This window comes from Epargyreus clarus, unplaced genomic scaffold, assembly GCF_041222505.1.
Source record: "Epargyreus clarus isolate Ecla_fem2 unplaced genomic scaffold, WU_Ecla_fem_2.2 ptg000012l, whole genome shotgun sequence".
In the NCBI taxonomy this organism is placed as follows: domain Eukaryota; kingdom Metazoa; phylum Arthropoda; class Insecta; order Lepidoptera; family Hesperiidae; genus Epargyreus; species Epargyreus clarus.
The window spans coordinates 6,597,598-6,616,526 of NW_027332220.1; the positions used below are offsets into that span (position 1 = coordinate 6,597,598).

Below are 18,929 nucleotides of genomic sequence, written 5' to 3' on the forward strand. Positions count from 1 at the left end.
TCTATGAATATGGAACCAATTTCTGAAAATTGAAAGTGATAGTCTGATTTCATATCATAATGTATTTTTTTTCTTTAATTCACAACAATTTGTAAAATAAAATGTATTATGTAGGTACATCACATATACTTTTCTACCATATTGTTTTTAATATATAAGTAAATATAGTGAGTCCACCTGATTGTAGTGGCTGCCGCCCATGGACATCTGGGTGCGCCCCGGAATGAAGTACGATTATATTTTTTAGTGTTTGAATAATTGGCCAAGTGCAAGGCGAACTTGAAAACAGAGGGTTCCGTACCACGAAATTTTCATTTATTTTATATTTTTAGTATTTGTCATCATATCAGCCATAGAAGTATTGTAAAAAAAATACTATACCTATTACAGTTCAATAAATGAAGCGAAACGCTGAAAAACAGCGGGTTCTCGTATGGCGACCCCTATGTATTTTCAATCTTTTTTATTTTTGCTACATATTTGTGACGACGGTACGGTAGTATGGCCTTAAGTCATTATAACAACAAATATAGAGACCATATAATGGTTTATACATATTTCATGTATATTTCGTATACATTTTAAGTATGTATCTATTACGCTTCAAAAGATAGAACTATGTGACAGACGGATACACATAGGGTTCCGTTTTTCCCCCAAACCTAAAAAGGGCAAAAACAGAATACAAAAAATAGACAAATAACTATTAAAATCATTTATTGCAAACACACTATGTACACTATAACTCCAATCCAACACGTAAATAACGCTTATATACAATTGTATAATAATACACTTTAGGGCTTAACAAGTGTATAGCAAAAATAGCTCCATAATACAACTGTTCTGTGAGGGTTTAAACTAATATCTCGGTGCTTTGAAGCCAGGCTCGTCTGACGTCGGCGGCGGTGCTTTCCGTTTCTGAATTATATTTTGAATCTGCAAACAAATGAGGTTTACTTAATTTACATTTTGGATTAAAAAAATATAATGGAATATTTCTTCATCATAGTCTAAAACCAGTAACTATTATGAAAAAACAAGTGTTCGGTGTTCGTCTCGGGATGCCCGACAGAAGTGATAACCTAAACCACAGTATAAGGTACACAGTATACTTATACTGTGCTTAAACTAATCTAAGTTCAACTATTTAATATTGAAATTGTTTAACTTAAGAAAAGCTTATGTTATGACGTAAATTTTATGCATATTAATATGATAATGTAAGGAAAGCTTATTTATTAATAAAATCTATTATTGATTATAAAATATTTTTATTCTTGTTACAATCTAGTGTTGTGGGTTAGAGAGAGACAGGAGTTAGCCTGCCGCTGCCGTATGCGTGAGAAAGGGAAGCCAGACAGACTGGCGCCGTAACGCGTTACGTAACGAAGCAGTTTACCCTCACATAAGAAGATATTACTTAAAAATAGAAAACCAGTACCCTTAGTATAAGTTTTTACGTTTTACAAAAATGACTGTTTTGGTATTTGTTTACGTATTTGCATACATTTCCAATACGCTCCTAGCCGCTAGGGCCTAACGAATTGTGTCAGAACTGATTGGAAATATATGGGAAATTTGGCAAAACTTAAAACTCATACTAAGGGTACAGATTGCTTAAAAAAACTGAAAAGCGAAGTATGTGAATGCAAATAATACTTATGTCGACAATTGATACAAACCAGAACACAGCAGCGCTTAATACTGCTGTTATTACATACAAATATCCGGTGATGCTACCAGGCTAGAAACACAAACCAACACTTTCTACAGTATTTTACGGTATTCAAACTTCACCTATATATGAGGCTGCTAGAACCAGAGTGACCTAACTGCATTATAATGATTTTGACGTATCTGTATTTTCGTAATTTAAAAATGTTGTATAGTCCGCGAAATTGCTAGTCGCCATAGTAAATCGTATGACTACACCTCCTCGCAACAACTTCAGAGCGGACTATATCATCATCAACCCATTATTGTCCCACTGCTGGGCACAGGTCTCCTCTCAGAATGAGAAAGATTAGGCCATAGTCCACCGCGCTGGCCAAGTGCGTATTGGTAGACTTCGCATACCTTAGAGATTTTTTTTTTATTTTAAAAAATCTCTCAGGTATGCAGGTTTCCTCACGACGTTTTCCTTCACCGTTTAAGTAAATGATAATTAATTTCTAATACGCACATAATTTTGAAAAATCAGAGGGGCATGCCTGGGATTTGAACCTCGGACCCCTCGATCGAGACGGCGAGTTCCTTAACCACTAGGCTATCACTGCCTATACTTTTACTTTACCTACTATCTACTTTTACTTTTCTCCATATTGTAAATCGTTTTTTGTAGTTAGGCTACTCTGGTTCTAACAGTCTCATATACACTTCTAGTGCTCACCTGTTGCCACTCCCGGTCGAGTTCCGCCTTCTCGCTCTTGTCCTTGGTCTTCCTGGTCTTCCGTCCATCTTGCGTCTTCACGCCGTACTGGAAGGCGGCCTTCGGCAACGCCTCCTTGCTGCTCATGTACGCCGAGTACTCCTCCTGCGTGTCGAAGTCCCAACGACCTGTGTGAAAACCAGATAATTTTTATTAATTTAAAACAAAATAAAGTTATTATTATAAATTTGTTTACTAATAAACTCATTGATAAAGCAGTTATGGGCTAGTGGTTAAGAAACTCGGCATCTTGATTGTGGAGTCTGAGGTTCAACCCAGGCATGCACTTCTGATTTTCTGAAAGTTATGTCCGTATTTGAAATTAGAGGATTAAGATATTTTTATAATATAAGGATAGCAGACAAGCATAGGGTCCACTTGATGGCATGTGGCTACTGCCAATTACAGATAAGATTAGATTCCTACCAGAGGTCACCCACATATGCGTTGCTACCTTTGAAGACTAAGCTGGAATGGCTCGGATAAGTATATCTTTCTTACCACACCCTTCAAACTACATTCGAACCTAGCGAAGATAGTCCGCCCCACATTTTATTCCGGTATTTACCCCTTTTCAACGATATGTAAGAACTGCTTTATTGTATAAAGGAATTGTCCAATGTAGATCGTTGGTTAGCAATAAATTGATATTTTGATAATTAATAACTAGTAGATGGCAATCTGAGATCGACTCATCGAAGAAATAATTTTTTGGTAAAAAAGAACGATTATTTTAATCAATCTCCAGTAACGGATCGATTCAGTGAATCAATATTTCATTATAGACAATCGAAATTCGATTTTTTCGAGGTTGATTTAATATTAACAAATATGTTATAGATTTCTTACTGACGGATACATATTTCAGTAATTGGTCGGTCCTGATCGAAGGTTGATGCTGAATTGCTGAATCGATTCTTTAGGCCTCGATTTTTCTGTGAATCGATTTCACTTCGCTATTTTTTATGAATCGATTCAAAAACCTATCTTTTTCTAAAAGAATCGCCACCCCTTATAACTAGTATTTTTTATGGATTTTTATCAAACAACTCACCGATCGGCCCCTTCTTGTTGCCGGCGTCCATCTTGGTGTAATCAACCTCGTCGTCCGAGTCGTCGATCGCGTCGTCCATCTCGCGGAGCCCCGGGTAGCACTCCGCGTAGCCCTCGGGCTCCGCCGCCAGCCGCGACAGCAGCGCCGCGGAGCGCTTGTCGCGGTCCTCCGCCGTCGCCGCCACGGGACGCCGGGGGATCGGCCCTGAATGAAGACTTATATCTTTATCCAAATTTCCACTAAAAGGCATACACATAGTAACGGTATGAGTGCGTGAGCGTTCCCCTAGATGCATGTATTTTTTTTTTTATTATAATATAGGAGTAGCAGACGAGCACACAGTCCACCTGATGGTAAGTGGCTACTGCCGCCCATGGACATCTGTAATCAACCCCAGATAGGATTAGATATTCCTAACCTAAGGTCGGCCAGAGATGCGCCGCTACCCTTGCTAAGCTGGAACGCCTCGGAAAAGTCTGTCCCCTTCAAACCGGAACACAGCAGCGCCTAACACTGCTGTTATTAAGTAGAAATAGGTGTGGCGGTGGTGCCTTCAAAATGTATACAGTTCCGGGCGAAAAAAAAACAAAAAGCGGAGGTCGGAGGCCCGGAGCGGAAAGTTGAATGGATGCTCCCAGTTTAAAAAAAAAAGTAATGTTATTTTACAAATGTGTCATAGACTTATTCGCCGACAAATTATTTCACTGATTGTTTGGTTCTGACGACCTTTTTTTAGCTAATAAAACATGACATACATACATACTTCTTTTATGTGAACATTTCAACTGCTTCTTAGTTCAAACGGGTTAGAAACTGTACTTGGGGGCCCTCCGAGACCCACCCCCTTTTTTTGTTTCGGAGTGATCTCTTCGTAAAGATTTAGGGGAAAGGCCGGGTTATGTAAGATTTTTACTAACTAAAACCCTCGGTGTTCACGTTGCGCATTTAGGAAAACCCCGGGATCTCAATGAGAACACACCGGTGAGGAGCTATAGTCCGAATCACAATTAGGTGTTCAAAATGTAAACAAAAGTGTTGACCTATCAAAAAAAACCTTTTAAATGGTAGTTTCTTATTTTTGACGATATAAAAGTAATGCAACGATAATAAAATAATAATCTAAATAAATTAAAATCAATTCACATTTTCTAATAATTATATTACCTCAATTTCGTTCTACACAGTAATAATAATAAAAAACATGTGATATGGTAGAAAATTAAAATGTGATAATGGTAACACAATCGGGATCCAAAACATTTTTTGTGCCGCTATTTTTAAGTTTCACAGCTGATGTTATTAATTTTCGTGATCGTGATCGAACTCGAATGTTTTCTCGTTTTCATAGCATGTTTGTTAAATTGTGTGTAGTTGTTAAAAATTTTGTTTTTGTTGATTTGTTAAAGTTTTTGTTTCTTGTTAATTTGTTAAGGTTACAATACATGTAATTGTATCTTGACAATGACATTTCTTTGGACGCCTAATTATGAATCAGACTATAGTCTGCTAGAGGTCCTACCTTCCTCCTTGTCGACCTCTGGCGGCTTATCGAAGTACCCGGTTCGTGGTCGCTCGGCGCGCTCGGTCCGCCGCTCGCCCGCCACATACTCGCCGATCTCACCGTATATCGACTCGTCGTTGCGGCCCTTCTCCGACGGCTTGTCCTGATCGAACGATATCATTTATTCATTACAATACAATACAAAAAATCGTTATTATACCAACAACTAATTGATTAATATTAATACGAGTAAACAATAATGTACTAAATGTAGTAAAAATAATGTAAACGAGTAAATGATAATGTAAAAAATGTAGGAAATACATAATTAAAAGTACAACAGGCGATCCTATCACTAAAAGGTCATCTCCTCCAGAGTCCAAACAACCGTTACTTCAATAAAATGATTAAATATACATATACATATAAAAAATATGGATGTATTATTTTGTTCATGGTGGTTTAGGTGTGAGAATCATCGGGTGAACTGTATTTTACATTTCTACTTCAATCGGTCAAATTTCAGTCAGTTTTAGATTTAACTCTAAATTTAAAAACATGTCAACTCCCAATTGATTTAAATGTTGATTTTTACATTTTTCCTAAGATACATACATAAATCAAAATGAATGTACCTAGGTATGCTTACGCCGTGATATACAGGGTGAATTTTTAAAACGGGCCTTCAGGGCCAAATCCGAAACTATAAGGATTAGCGAAAAATGCTGAAAGGAGTTACGAGGCCGATTTCGATAAAAACTAAAACTGCATCATTAGTTTTTTAAAATATCTTTTTCCCTAGCCGAGAATCGAACGAGTTCATTTTAAAAAAAATACACCCTCTATATTATTCCACCATCTGATAGTGTCGCTTATAATAATCCTTAAGGATTAGTATGGCAATGTATGGAAAAATATGTATTTTCTTCAAAAATTTCCTTTTCCTTTAATTTGTCACATATCATTACTTCCCAGATTTTGATCCTTATAAGCAACACTATCAGATAGTGGAATAATATAGAGGGTGTATTTTTTTTTCAAAATGAACTCGTTCGATTCCCGGCTAGGGAAAAAGTTATTTTAAAAAAGTAATGATGCAGTTTTAGTTTTTATCAAAATCGGCCTCGTAACTCCTCTCAGCATTTTTCGCTAATCCTTATAGTTTCGGATTTGGCCCTGAAGGCCCGTTTTAAAAATTCACCCTGTATATATCACGTGCGTGCGTTCTTGACCATATTTTTTTCAGCAACAAACCTGACTGTGTTCACACTTACAATGCTGCCTGTAGAGCAGATGCGAAATCTACGTAAACTTATGCACCAACATTAGCCTCAACATTAAAAACACTACCAAGCTTCGACACGCTGTAGCACGGGATGTCGTCGTTGGACAGATATGAGATTTGCGATCTTCGTGCACTACATCTGGTCCAAATGCAGCCACATAGTGGCTTACCTAGACGCGCTTCAGTTTACAATGTTGGCTGTGGTGCTGATACAAGTTCTGCGCGAGCTTGTTGAGATTCGGCAGCGGGGCGAGCGGGGCCGCAGCGTTAGGGTAGGGTTATGTAAGATTTTTCTTCACTGAAACCCCCTCGGTGGCCACGTTGCGCATTTAGAAACCCCGAGATCTCAAGAAGACCGCACCGGTGAGGACCACCGTAGTCCGCTAGAAGTCCTACCTTCCTTGACGACGTCTGGCGGCGGTGCGCCTATATATACCTTGGCGCGCTTCAGCTTGCGGTGGCGGCCGTGGCGCAGGTAGGAGAAGATCTGCGCGAGCTTGTCGAGCACCACGTGTGGCGGCGCGCCTGGACGTACCTTGGCGCGCTTCAGCTTGCGGTGGCGGCCGTGGCGCAGGTAGGAGAAGATCTGCGCGAGCTTGTCGAGCACCACGTGTGGCGGCGCGCCTGGACGTACCTTGGCGCGCTTCAGCTTGCGGTGGCGGCCGTGGCGCAGGTAGGAGAAGATCTGCGCGAGCTTGTCGAGCACCACGTGTGGCGGCGCGCCTGGACGTACCTTGGCGCGCTTCAGCTTGCGGTGGCGGCCGTGGCGCAGGTAGGAGAAGATCTGCGCGAGCTTGTCGAGCACCACGTGTGGCGGCGCGCCTGGACGTACCTTGGCGCGCTTCAGCTTGCGGTGGCGGCCGTGGCGCAGGTAGGAGAAGATCTGCGCGAGCTTGTCGAGCACCACGTGTGGCGGCGCGCCTGGACGTACCTTGGCGCGCTTCAGCTTGCGGTGGCGGCCGTGGCGCAGGTAGGAGAAGATCTGCGCGAGCTTGTCGAGCACCACGTGTGGCGGCGCGCCTGGACGTACCTTGGCGCGCTTCAGCTTGCGGTGGCGGCCGTGGCGCAGGTAGGAGAAGATCTGCGCGAGCTTGTCGAGCACCACGTGTGGCGGCGCGCCTGGACGTACCTTGGCGCGCTTCAGCTTGCGGTGGCGGCCGTGGCGCAGGTAGGAGAAGATCTGCGCGAGCTTGTCGAGCACCACGTGTGGCGGCGCGCCTGGACGTACCTTGGCGCGCTTCAGCTTGCGGTGGCGGCCGTGGCGCAGGTAGGAGAAGATCTGCGCGAGCTTGTCGAGCACCACGTGTGGCGGCGCGCCTGGACGTACCTTGGCGCGCTTCAGCTTGCGGTGGCGGCCGTGGCGCAGGTAGGAGAAGATCTGCGCGAGCTTGTCGAGCACCACGTGTGGCGGCGCGCCTGGACGTACCTTGGCGCGCTTCAGCTTGCGGTGGCGGCCGTGGCGCAGGTAGGAGAAGATCTGCGCGAGCTTGTCGAGCACCACGTGTGGCGGCGCGCCTGGACGTACCTTGGCGCGCTTCAGCTTGCGGTGGCGGCCGTGGCGCAGGTAGGAGAAGATCTGCGCGAGCTTGTCGAGCACCACGTGTGGCGGCGCGCCTGGACGTACCTTGGCGCGCTTCAGCTTGCGGTGGCGGCCGTGGCGCAGGTAGGAGAAGATCTGCGCGAGCTTGTCGAGCACCACGTGTGGCGGCGCGCCTGGACGTACCTTGGCGCGCTTCAGCTTGCGGTGGCGGCCGTGGCGCAGGTAGGAGAAGATCTGCGCGAGCTTGTCGAGCACCACGTGTGGCGGCGCGCCTGGACGTACCTTGGCGCGCTTCAGCTTGCGGTGGCGGCCGTGGCGCAGGTAGGAGAAGATCTGCGCGAGCTTGTCGAGCACCACGTGTGGCGGCGCGCCTGGACGTACCTTGGCGCGCTTCAGCTTGCGGTGGCGGCCGTGGCGCAGGTAGGAGAAGATCTGCGCGAGCTTGTCGAGCACCACGTGTGGCGGCGCGCCTGGACGTACCTTGGCGCGCTTCAGCTTGCGGTGGCGGCCGTGGCGCAGGTAGGAGAAGATCTGCGCGAGCTTGTCGAGCACCACGTGTGGCGGCGCGCCTGGACGTACCTTGGCGCGCTTCAGCTTGCGGTGGCGGCCGTGGCGCAGGTAGGAGAAGATCTGCGCGAGCTTGTCGAGCACCACGTGTGGCGGCGCGCCTGGACGTACCTTGGCGCGCTTCAGCTTGCGGTGGCGGCCGTGGCGCAGGTAGGAGAAGATCTGCGCGAGCTTGTCGAGCACCACGTCGTTGGCGGCGGCGGAGGAGGCGCGCTCGTCGGGCTCCGGCACGTCGGCCTTGCTGCGCGTCAGCGTGGTGGGGATGTCGCTGTCGGCGCCGCCCTCCTCGTCCAGCTCCACCACGTACGCCGTGCGACCCGCCGCGAACAGCTCGTTGCGGGTCACCTTCTTGTTTCTGGTTCAACGAATGTGGTGTTCGAGTGAAACGTTCATTAGCATATGGATCGACATAATGAAGGATGAAATAAAAACTCATGGATCCAATTATAAAAGGCAAGAACCTAAACCAGCTAGCGGACAGCTTACTATATGATAAACTATACTTCTTACTCAGAGATACTTATTTATCTTTATCTTCTTTATACATCTTTACGATCTTTATACTTATATATCTTTGAGTAAGAAGACTCTCGCGCTCAAGTTTTCTGAACCACGCTACTCCAACTCCAAATGTACAGAGTGTTGTGTCAGTGTGAAATCTAAAACAGTGAAAGGGTATTTCATAATAAGCAGAATAATTATTGATTTAAAATAAATTATCGTCATCATTTCATGCGTAATAATAGCAGTGTTAAGCGTTGCTGTGTTCTGCTTTAAAGGGTGTGAAAAAAGAGACATACTTTTCTTAGGCATTCCAACTTATTTCTCAGGCATAGCGGCGCTTCTCTGGCCTATCTCAGGTAGAAATCTAATCATATCTGGGGTTGATTACAGATGTCCATGGGCTACAGTCTGCTGCTCTAATTCGTAAATATAAATTACACTCAATATAGGAATTAATATAATGAATGTTCAGTTCAATTCATATATAAGTTCAGTAAGAATAAAGGTGTTAATCGTCACACTAACTTATTTATCCAATACTTACCTTTGCTCCATAACTAAATTGAAAATATTTTTCCCCATTTGAGTTTTAAACTGAATTTCTTCTTCCTGAAAAAAAAATATAATTCAAATTATATTATACATTTCACACAGTAAGTGGAGAGACAATTGCTGATACATAGCACTATTATTATTATAAAAAATAAAATACTGGACTACATTGATAAAAAAAGTAAATAAGTAGCCTATGGAAGACACCTCATATGTTCAAATCCATCAAGTCATTTGGGCTATAGGATACACCAAGGAATGAAACATACATACACACAGTCGGCTAAAAATGACGCTTGCTACGCACTCAGCCCCAAACTAGGATTCCCTGAGTCATGGGTGCCATGGACACACACAAAGACGTATACACAAACACTCAGATCCTACTGGATCTGAGTGTTTCCCCTACCATGAGTTTTCAAAACGTCCCACAATTTTACGTTACGTTTACTCAATCCATTATTCTGTTGCGTTTTCTTCAGTAGACTGAGTAAACGTAACAATAAGTAAGCGCTCAAGTGTTTTTGTCTGCGTCACATGCTCGCAAAAAAGATGGACAGAACATAAAGCGCCATTTTGACAATTTAGACATTTAATGTTACGTTACTGACACTATAGTTCTGATACAATCCGCTAGGGGCGCTGATTGAAATTTGTATGGGCAAATATATAAACAAATACCAAAACAGTCATATTTGTCAAAACGTAAAAACTCATGGTAAGGGTACTGAACAGATATCATTATTATTCACATGCCTGTCTGGCCGAAGTTCGAACACGGAACCCTTTGCGCGTCAGACCGATATGACGACCACTCCGCCGCACGGGTCATCATAAACATTTTTAAAATGATCATGAAACTTTGCACAAATCATACTTACAGGTATAACTTCCTTTTTCTCTTTCACAGGCTCTATAGGAATTGAAACAAGCCTTTCCATCTCCGCCTCCTGTTCCTGCTCGCGGGTCTGAATTTCAGATCGCACCTGAAAATACATACATTACTTATAGACCGAATTTTATATGAAATGGTCTAAATAAATGTCATTTCTAAACTTATTTTCACATTACCATAATACAACCAAGTCTACAAGAAAACTTGTTGACTGGTTAAATTACAATAATTTACAATAGTATGTTTCTCACATTAAAAAAATTAACAAAATATAAATACTTATTTCTGGCTAATAACAGCAGTGTTAAGTGCTGCTGTGTTCTGGTTTGAAGGGTGTGGTAAAGGAAAAATATTCGAAGGCGTTCCAGCTTAGCCCTCAGGGGTAGCGGCGCATCTGTGACCATCCTCAGGTAGGAATCTAATCTTATCTGGGGTTAAGCATAGATGTCCATAGGCAGCAGTACCCACTTAACATCAGGTGGACTGCATGTTCGTTTGCTACACTTATATTATAAAAAAGAAGAAATGTCACTATTTTGAATTATGATATTTATTGCCTGGATTTTTGGACCCCATGACTGTCAGTGCTGCTGCTGCAGAACTATATGGTATTTAATTTATTCAAAGTTTATGTCTGTAAAGCTCATGCAAATATATAAGCATTATCAAATCAAATTACTTAGGGTCCCAGTACTGAGGTCCTATCCCTTATAATTCAACACACCTAGAAACAAAATACAAAGGAAAATTCTGTTATAAAAGCTGTAATGTATGAACCTAATACATTATAAAATAATATGCTCTTAATCACAAACTATTATTAGTGATTAGATAATATACAAACTGTGATTACACATGATTATTAGTAATTATTAATTGACTACACTACGCCAATCTATATATATATAACTCAAAGGTCACTGACTGACGTAGTGATCTATCAACGCACAGCCCAAACCACTGGACGGATCGGGCTGAAATTTGGCATGCATGTAGATGTTATGACGTAGGCATCCGCTAAGAAAGGATTTTGATCAATTCTACCCCCAAGGGGATTAAATAGGGGATGAAAATATTACTTTGTAATGCGAGAGAAGCCACGGGCAAAAGCTCGAATCATAATAAAATAAAATATAATGGTTATTTACCTTTTGTAGCAATGCATAGTCGAGACCCTTCACCAAGTGAGTGTGCTCCATATCACCACCAAGATATTTGGATTCCTGCAAAAAAAAACATCATTATATGAATCTGATAATAGTTTAATATTATAGGCAGGACAACACTGAAAACATTTTAACTTGTGTGTCTCCCGATGTCTGTCTGTGTTTCCGATAAATATAATCTAGGAGTCTTTAAATCAAGAGTGAATAGACATCTTCTAGGCAAGCGTGGCACATCTTAAGCCTCATCAAAGCTTACCATCGGGCGAGATCGAGGCCAAACACGTGCCCATCATCTAATAAAAAATAAAATATAAATAAAAAACTGTGAATACAAATATAAAGGAATCTGTCTATCTATGACATCTATGTTTCCAAAATATAATTTACATAATGAGTTTTTGTATGAAAATTTTGTTTCTCCAAAAATCCAAAAAGCATAGTCACCTGAATCATTTGTCTTCTTCTTTCTTTTGCATCCATTCCAGATTTTACATCTGGCGCTACAGCTCTGAAAAATAAATATAAAATTCATACATAAATATATTACAGGTTTAAACGGGACTTATCAACATAATGGCACGCTTCGAACCCTGACATAGAGTAAGAATCTATTTCCAACTACCACCACCATATGTTTGGATAATTAAATATTGGCCTGACCTCAGATAGTTTTTTATGTAAAAGAGAACTTCATACTAATAGTGTAATGTATGTACTCTCATTATAATTAAAGATGTCTAAAGGTTGAAACGCAAACTTGACTAAGCAACATTTCCTAATCTGAATAGAAGAGTGGTTTAAGATTCAAATATTAAAAAATATAACTCCTATATAACAAAAATATAACCTAATTGTTAAATTGAAATTATTTTAATCGGTATAGAAATATTCAATGTGCATTTATTTTATTGGTATAAGATAAACATGCACAGTGACTACCACTTACAACCCATTTGCATACAAAGAAATTGAATAAATATTGAAAAGCTTTATTTAAAAACACATTCGAATTAATATTATAAATGTGAATGTGACTTTGTATGTTTGTTTATTTGTTTGTTTGGTACACTTTAATTACAAAACCTATTGTCATGAAATTTTGTACACAAAATTGTCAAGGGTCCAGAAAAAGATATAGGGTACCTCCCGAAAAAGTACTGTTTCCAAGTGATAGATAAAAAACAACTTTAAACATGCCAGTCAACAAGCAATGTCATTGACCTCTGTTCTCTATAACATCATCATACATCTTGTGAAGTGGTGATAGTTGTATTGACATTCAAAAAGTGTTCTGTAAAGAACATATTTTGAATTTTAAAAAATCTACAGCAGGTAAAAGGTTACAAATAAAATAATGTTATGCTCATTATATCAGAGTATTCCATACCTATAAGCACTACTAGTATTGCTTGTAGGGTCAGTGGGCCCTAAATCCCTATTGGTCCCATCCCTTCTCTCCCGGGCTCTATCCCTGTACTTCTCGGCTAGTTCAGCCAATTTATTGTCTTCTTGCTTCTTCAATGCTGCATAATATGACTTCTTTTTTCTTCTTAATTCACTCTTATTTTCTATTGGAGGAGGCATTGACCTAAAATGTTTAAATCCAGTAGTTATAATATGATACATTTGAAAAGCATATAATTATTGTATAATTATTTTAGTTTCATAAGAGCAGATCCAAGTGCTGGTAAAAATAATATTGGTAGTGGAATTGGATAACACTAGACAATTATTATAAAAACCAGAGCATTAAAAATATAGCCCTATCACTCCCACAAATTAGACGAATCCAACGACCTTTCACATATTCCTATTTATAAGAGAGTCCTGTAGAAACATCCTGACGAAAATACAGACCTAGGTTATTTCACAAATATGATATTGTTAAAAGGTACATTGTGAAAAGAATAAATGATACAAATTTATATTTGAAATTACCCCGAATTGGCCATGGCTTCGCGCACAGAGCCAGCAGGATGCGCGCCACCTGATGGCGTAGACCTTGGAGTCATTAGAAGCTTCCTGAAGTCATCATTTGTAAGTCTTTGGGACGCTGGAGTATCCTCCACGCTTCTGTGGTCTTCCATTTTGATTATTTCTGTTTATACGCCTCCAGATGATGTTACTACTGTTTATTACTTAACAATACGGACTATGTGAACATTTAAAAGTAATAGAAAACGTGAAAAAATATTATTCGCATGGTTCGAAGTTTAGAAACATCAAATCAAATTGAGCAAAGCTACAACCTAACCATCGACAATAAATTGTTGTCTGTCAGAAATGTCAGCTCAGGGTTGTCAGCTTCTAAGTTGTCTCATATTGGGACTTGGGACTCTTTTCTATTGACCTATATTTACTAAAAAATAGAAAGTTTCACATTGTTTTTTTTATTCCTCAATATAATTTGACAAACTTTGCTGTATGAGTGGCGGTTTTCGGAAATAATAATATTTTATTATATGGCCTTTTATTGTTAGCTTCAAAGCCATTTTTCAATTTCCCCAAGTAAAGAATTTTTAGTTTTCACGATCCCAAATTCGCTTCTATAATATACACGTCTATTGTTTTGAAAAAGCATACTATTTTTCCAATGAATATACCTAGTTCTTCAAGAACGCAAGTTATTGAATATTTTTCTATCTATATTAAATTAGCGCGATATCATTCGATTGGCGATTAGCGTTTCATTTCAGATATCGCCAACTGCAGCATTTTTAAAGTATAAACCTATATATTTCGTAAGAGTAGCAGTCATGTTGTCCATGAACAGTAATGAACCCCAGATAAGCTTAGATTCCTACCTGAGGCCGGTCGCATAGATGTGTCGCTAACTCGCTACCCCTGAGAACTAAACGTAGACTGGAATGTCTTTATACGTAGACTGAGTATTTTTTCATTAAAATCATTTTTTAAATGCCATCATGGCTATTGGCAATATAGATATATTTTACGTTGCGCCTCATTTTGCCATCATCTGCTACTTATCTGCCTATTCAGATAATCACGCCCATTGATAATTATCAGGAGGCACGGTAGTGCCTCCGCCAAGTCGAGCCTCAATTTATTCTTATCTTTACCAAGGATCGAACTTTGTCATTGCTTAGTAGAAATCGTCAAATTTCGGAAAAATAAAGTAGTGTAAGTGTATGCCTAGTGGTACCATTCCATACTTATTACCAACAGAAAAATACAAATTAGGTATAAGAATAATATTTAATAAAGAAATTAAAAAGGATTACACTTAACGATACACATGTTATTGGGTTTCAGTTAGGCTACAAATTAATAGGAAAATAACATATCACACAACAATAAATTTTGGAAAGTACATTTTATATAGAAATATAGAATATTTATGACATTCAATAAGTTACATACATGATCTTGTTATACTACAGATCTACTACCAATCGAAAATCACAAAAATGTATCACATGCAATGATCTTCTAGACATTTAAAAGTTACATTTTAAAACGGGTATCACAAGGCAGGAACTATGCCAACTATGGGAAAACGAAATAGGGATATTTTATGTTATTACTATGGCAACATTAAATAGTAATATGACTACATGATAAAGATTCTTCATTGCACACAAGGTTCACAACATCAGAAGTATAGAACAAGATTTTATCCAAACAGGGAATGAAATGTGGTGCCCTTGAAGCCTACATTGCCTGTAGGTTCGTCTTGGAAAGTTATGTACATCCTGAAATAGAAATAAAAATATTATTTCACACATGCCACTGTTTCATACTGATTTATAACATAAATCTTCTAAGGGTATATACCACAAGATAGTGAAATAAGAAAACATTATAATATATTTGACTAAAAATATATCTACACTAAATCAGGTCATGCAAGTATATTATATGCTTATATAATATACTTGCATTAAATAACAATATTCAAATAATCAAAATAAAAAACTAATGGCAGTTAACAACAGTATTTACCAAAAACATTAAAATGTAGAGTGCAAATACTCCATCAATCAATTATGTATGCATAATTTTGAATAATTAATTAAGTTTAATTAGGTACTTAGTAATTACTGTTTTTTTGGGGAGTACCAACAACAAAAGTAATTACATAAGTAAAAAAGTTTGTAAAAATAATCATGTCCTGATAGCATATTAATGAGACTCAATTATATTATTATATTGTTTGTATACTATCATTTATGATAAGTAATGAGTTACGCACTCATAAATTATTAATCTAATCAAGAAATGACATGTACATGAACTTTAGATGAGTAAAATACATAGATTGATAAACACAATAAAATGTATTCAGTTTTGAGAATTGAAATTGGTGCATAATTATATTGTTACCAAATTTCTGTTCTAAAATGTCCTTATAATGTTTGAAATACTTATTTATTTATTATGTAAATTACCTAGTATTAGTTATCTATACGTAAATTTGCTCTAAAAAGTTTTCATTTGTCAAGAATTAAAATAATAAATGATAAAATCATCCTTTTGCGGCTCCATTCAATTTCAAGGCGGTGAAGAACCTTTCTATTTTACTTATCAAAAACATGAACTAATAACATTGGTGGAATGATAACAAGTTGTTAATGTATGGGGTTTTGTAAACTGTGCATTGTAATTGAAGAGAAACAATTGAATGTATACTAAACTGCAAACAATGACCACTTCACATCGCTGTACTTTGTACTTTGCTTTGAAAAATGTTTAATCTCAAAAGAAATATATATCGAAATTTCACATGTATGGGATAACTTTATTTAAAATAATACATAGTAAACATCCATATCATCAGGGTGATTATAACTTATCGATATAGAAAAAAAATAATTCTGAATGCAATTTATGGTTCAGGTTATAGGTTTATGATCCATTTTAGTTTATCAGAAAATGTTGGCACCCAATCATAGGCAGATGAGTATGTATCCCTTACTATACACTTTAAACCTGAATACAGCAGTGCTTAGGTTTGTAAGGCAGAAATAGGCATAGTCCGCTCCAAACTGCTAGTCCGCTCTGAAGTTGTTGCACACAACTACAAGCATATATTCCAGAACAACCTAAGGGCGAACCAATGCATCTATGTACCTGCAGGTGAGAGCGGGCAGCGGACAGGTGCCACACGTGGTTTCACCCTCAATTAACTAGTTATAAATAAATAATGATCTTACCTGTCCTGAGGCACACCTAGTTCCCTCTCTACAAGTTCAAATAGAACTTTAGCATGCTTCTTATTTTGTTCCACTCCGAGAGCCCCAATAGACATTAAGTTACCAATAGCACAGGGATCCGTGGAGCCACCAAAGTTCATTGGCACTTCAGCTATTAAAGACACAACGCAATACTGCAAATAAAATTGGTGATTTTGAAAATTGACCTATAGTCTATTCAGTGCTAAAAATATGACCATAATCTTAGATTTTCCATAAAACCTTGAAGCAAAAAACGTCTTTTTGTTTTAATTTATTAAATTACAAAAAACATCGCTCGATTTTATATTTCAATTTTATATTCATATTACTTAATATTTTACCAAAAACCAAAATCATTATAATTCGTAAACCATACAATAATGTTTTACGAATTGTATAATGTTATAATCTCGATATCTATACTCTTATTATACATACTCACCTGTTCTGGTTTACCGAGTGCCTTTGCTAATACCGGTATGGCTTTAGACACAAAATCTTGAGGAATTTTACTCTTAGGCACATTAGTTTCGATTCTAAAATGCGGCATTGTGAATTTTACAATGTAGAATACGTAAGATAACAATGTAAAATAACAATGCTTTTGTAAATTCAGCTAAATAGCTGAAGGAAAGAATTAGGAAATTTATGAAGTATGAACTAGAATGTCAGACTCAAACTCAATGTCATTTATAACATTTAAAATGACATTTAGAAATTATTGTTCATTGCACTATAAAAAGTGAACATAAAACTTAACACAAATAAATGCAAATCTCGGTTAGATCAAGTAAGTTTTTACAGACTTGTATCAGTACAACTGGCAAATAATGATAATATAATCTAAAAACCTTTTCTACGCATGTGACAATCTACGAAAATAGCTATGTTTTATTGTCTATGACCATTAACCGTCATTATCGTGCCACTTAAACAATTTATTACGGGGGGAAAACCTTCAAAAGGTACAAAATACTTATCAAAACCCCATGTAGAGTGCCATCCATATAGGAATACTATACAGTATACAGAGACTAGTATGATCCTTGGACCGTCTGCTATTTCCACATACTTAATAATATAAATGATTTTTTTTTAACTTTATAATATTAATAAAAACTGAATAATTTGTCCAAATAATTCAAACCTTTTATAAGTAATCCCTTTTATTTATGAATCTTATAGTTAAGTTTCAACTAAAAGTTCTTACCCTCCACTATCTGTTCTTGCATAGAAGTTATCAACACAAAAAGTCGGTAGATTACAAAAAAAATATACAGTTCTCAAAAATATACTCTTATCGAAGGATATTCCTAAGAAGGTAATTACCCCAGACTTTTAAAAGCTAAATATGTCAAGGAGGTACATACGCGGTTGTCTTCATGTATTGTAGTTAATAGTGAGAAGTGTTATTTTTTTTATTTTAAATATTAATTAGTAAAACAAACTTCTACAAATGTGTATAGCTATAACACAAAGTATCGTAACTTCAGAGCATTTTTGCAAAGATCCGTGGTTTACATACAATATTTTTGTTGTACCTAATGTATGTGTGCTTGCATTCGAGTTCATAAAATTATCAATTATAGATCTTTGTAATCAAAACATCGGCTAGATTAATTAATATAAATAGCGGGCGTAGATTTATCCATAAAGACATCAATTTTATAAATTACGAAACTTATCTTAAATCAAGAAAAAAAGTACGAGTCGTTCGTTATTTAATATTAATGTTATATCAATAAAACTTAATTAAATTATAACTAATTATAGATAGATAGATAGATAGATAGATAGATATTCTTTATTGCACACTTCAATAGAACATAACAATAGTACACAAGTATATTAGTTAATTGTATGCAATAGGCGGCCTTATCGCTAAGCAGCGATCTCTTCCAGACAACCTATGCATTATGCAACATATATTATAGTATTGTGCATTAAAAGAATATAATCAATTAACTTAAAAAACAAACATTTCATTCAACTTATCACATGAAAAGCAAGTAGCTTCGCATGACTTTACGCATGTGCGCGGAAACGTGAGAACTCTTTAACTTAACAATGACAGCTTTACTAAAAATTATATTATTGACATTTATTATTTATTTTTTTGTGCAAATCAAGCTCCACCTACAGAATAGGCTCACTTAATATCGTAATAATTATTTGACCCACTAGCTGGTGTTGCCACTGTCCAATCGATCTTCTAGCTTACAATCATACAAGAGAAAAG

General features: G+C 38.2%; 3 protein-coding genes across 3 annotated transcripts; all 3 read right to left on the minus strand.

Moving 5' to 3' along the window:
* Positions 1-700: 700 nt before the first annotated feature.
* Positions 701-9,437, minus strand: beag (IC cytokine homolog beag). The gene is made up of 6 exons (XM_073078632.1): positions 9,427-9,437; positions 6,708-8,733; positions 5,005-5,149; positions 3,486-3,689; positions 2,393-2,559; positions 701-939 (listed from the first exon to the last, which is right to left on the minus strand). The coding sequence occupies exons 1-6, from the start codon at positions 9,435-9,437 to the stop codon at positions 862-864; spliced, it is 2,631 nt and encodes an 876-aa protein (XP_072934733.1). The 3' UTR covers positions 701-861.
* Positions 9,438-10,228: 791 nt separating this feature from the next.
* On the minus strand, positions 10,229-13,582 carry LOC140746480 (protein Red-like). The gene is made up of 5 exons (XM_073078633.1): positions 13,434-13,582; positions 12,883-13,083; positions 11,940-12,003; positions 11,478-11,552; positions 10,229-10,420 (listed from the first exon to the last, which is right to left on the minus strand). Exons 1-5 carry the CDS (start codon positions 13,580-13,582, stop codon positions 10,229-10,231), a joined length of 681 nt encoding a protein of 226 aa, XP_072934734.1.
* A 1,110-nt stretch (positions 13,583-14,692) lies between these two features.
* Mif (macrophage migration inhibitory factor) lies at positions 14,693-17,366 on the minus strand. The gene is made up of 3 exons (XM_073078275.1): positions 17,133-17,366; positions 16,670-16,842; positions 14,693-15,208 (listed from the first exon to the last, which is right to left on the minus strand). Exons 1-3 carry the CDS (start codon positions 17,238-17,240, stop codon positions 15,130-15,132), a joined length of 360 nt encoding a protein of 119 aa, XP_072934376.1. The 5' UTR covers positions 17,241-17,366; the 3' UTR covers positions 14,693-15,129.
* Between the last annotated feature and the right edge of the window lie 1,563 nt (positions 17,367-18,929).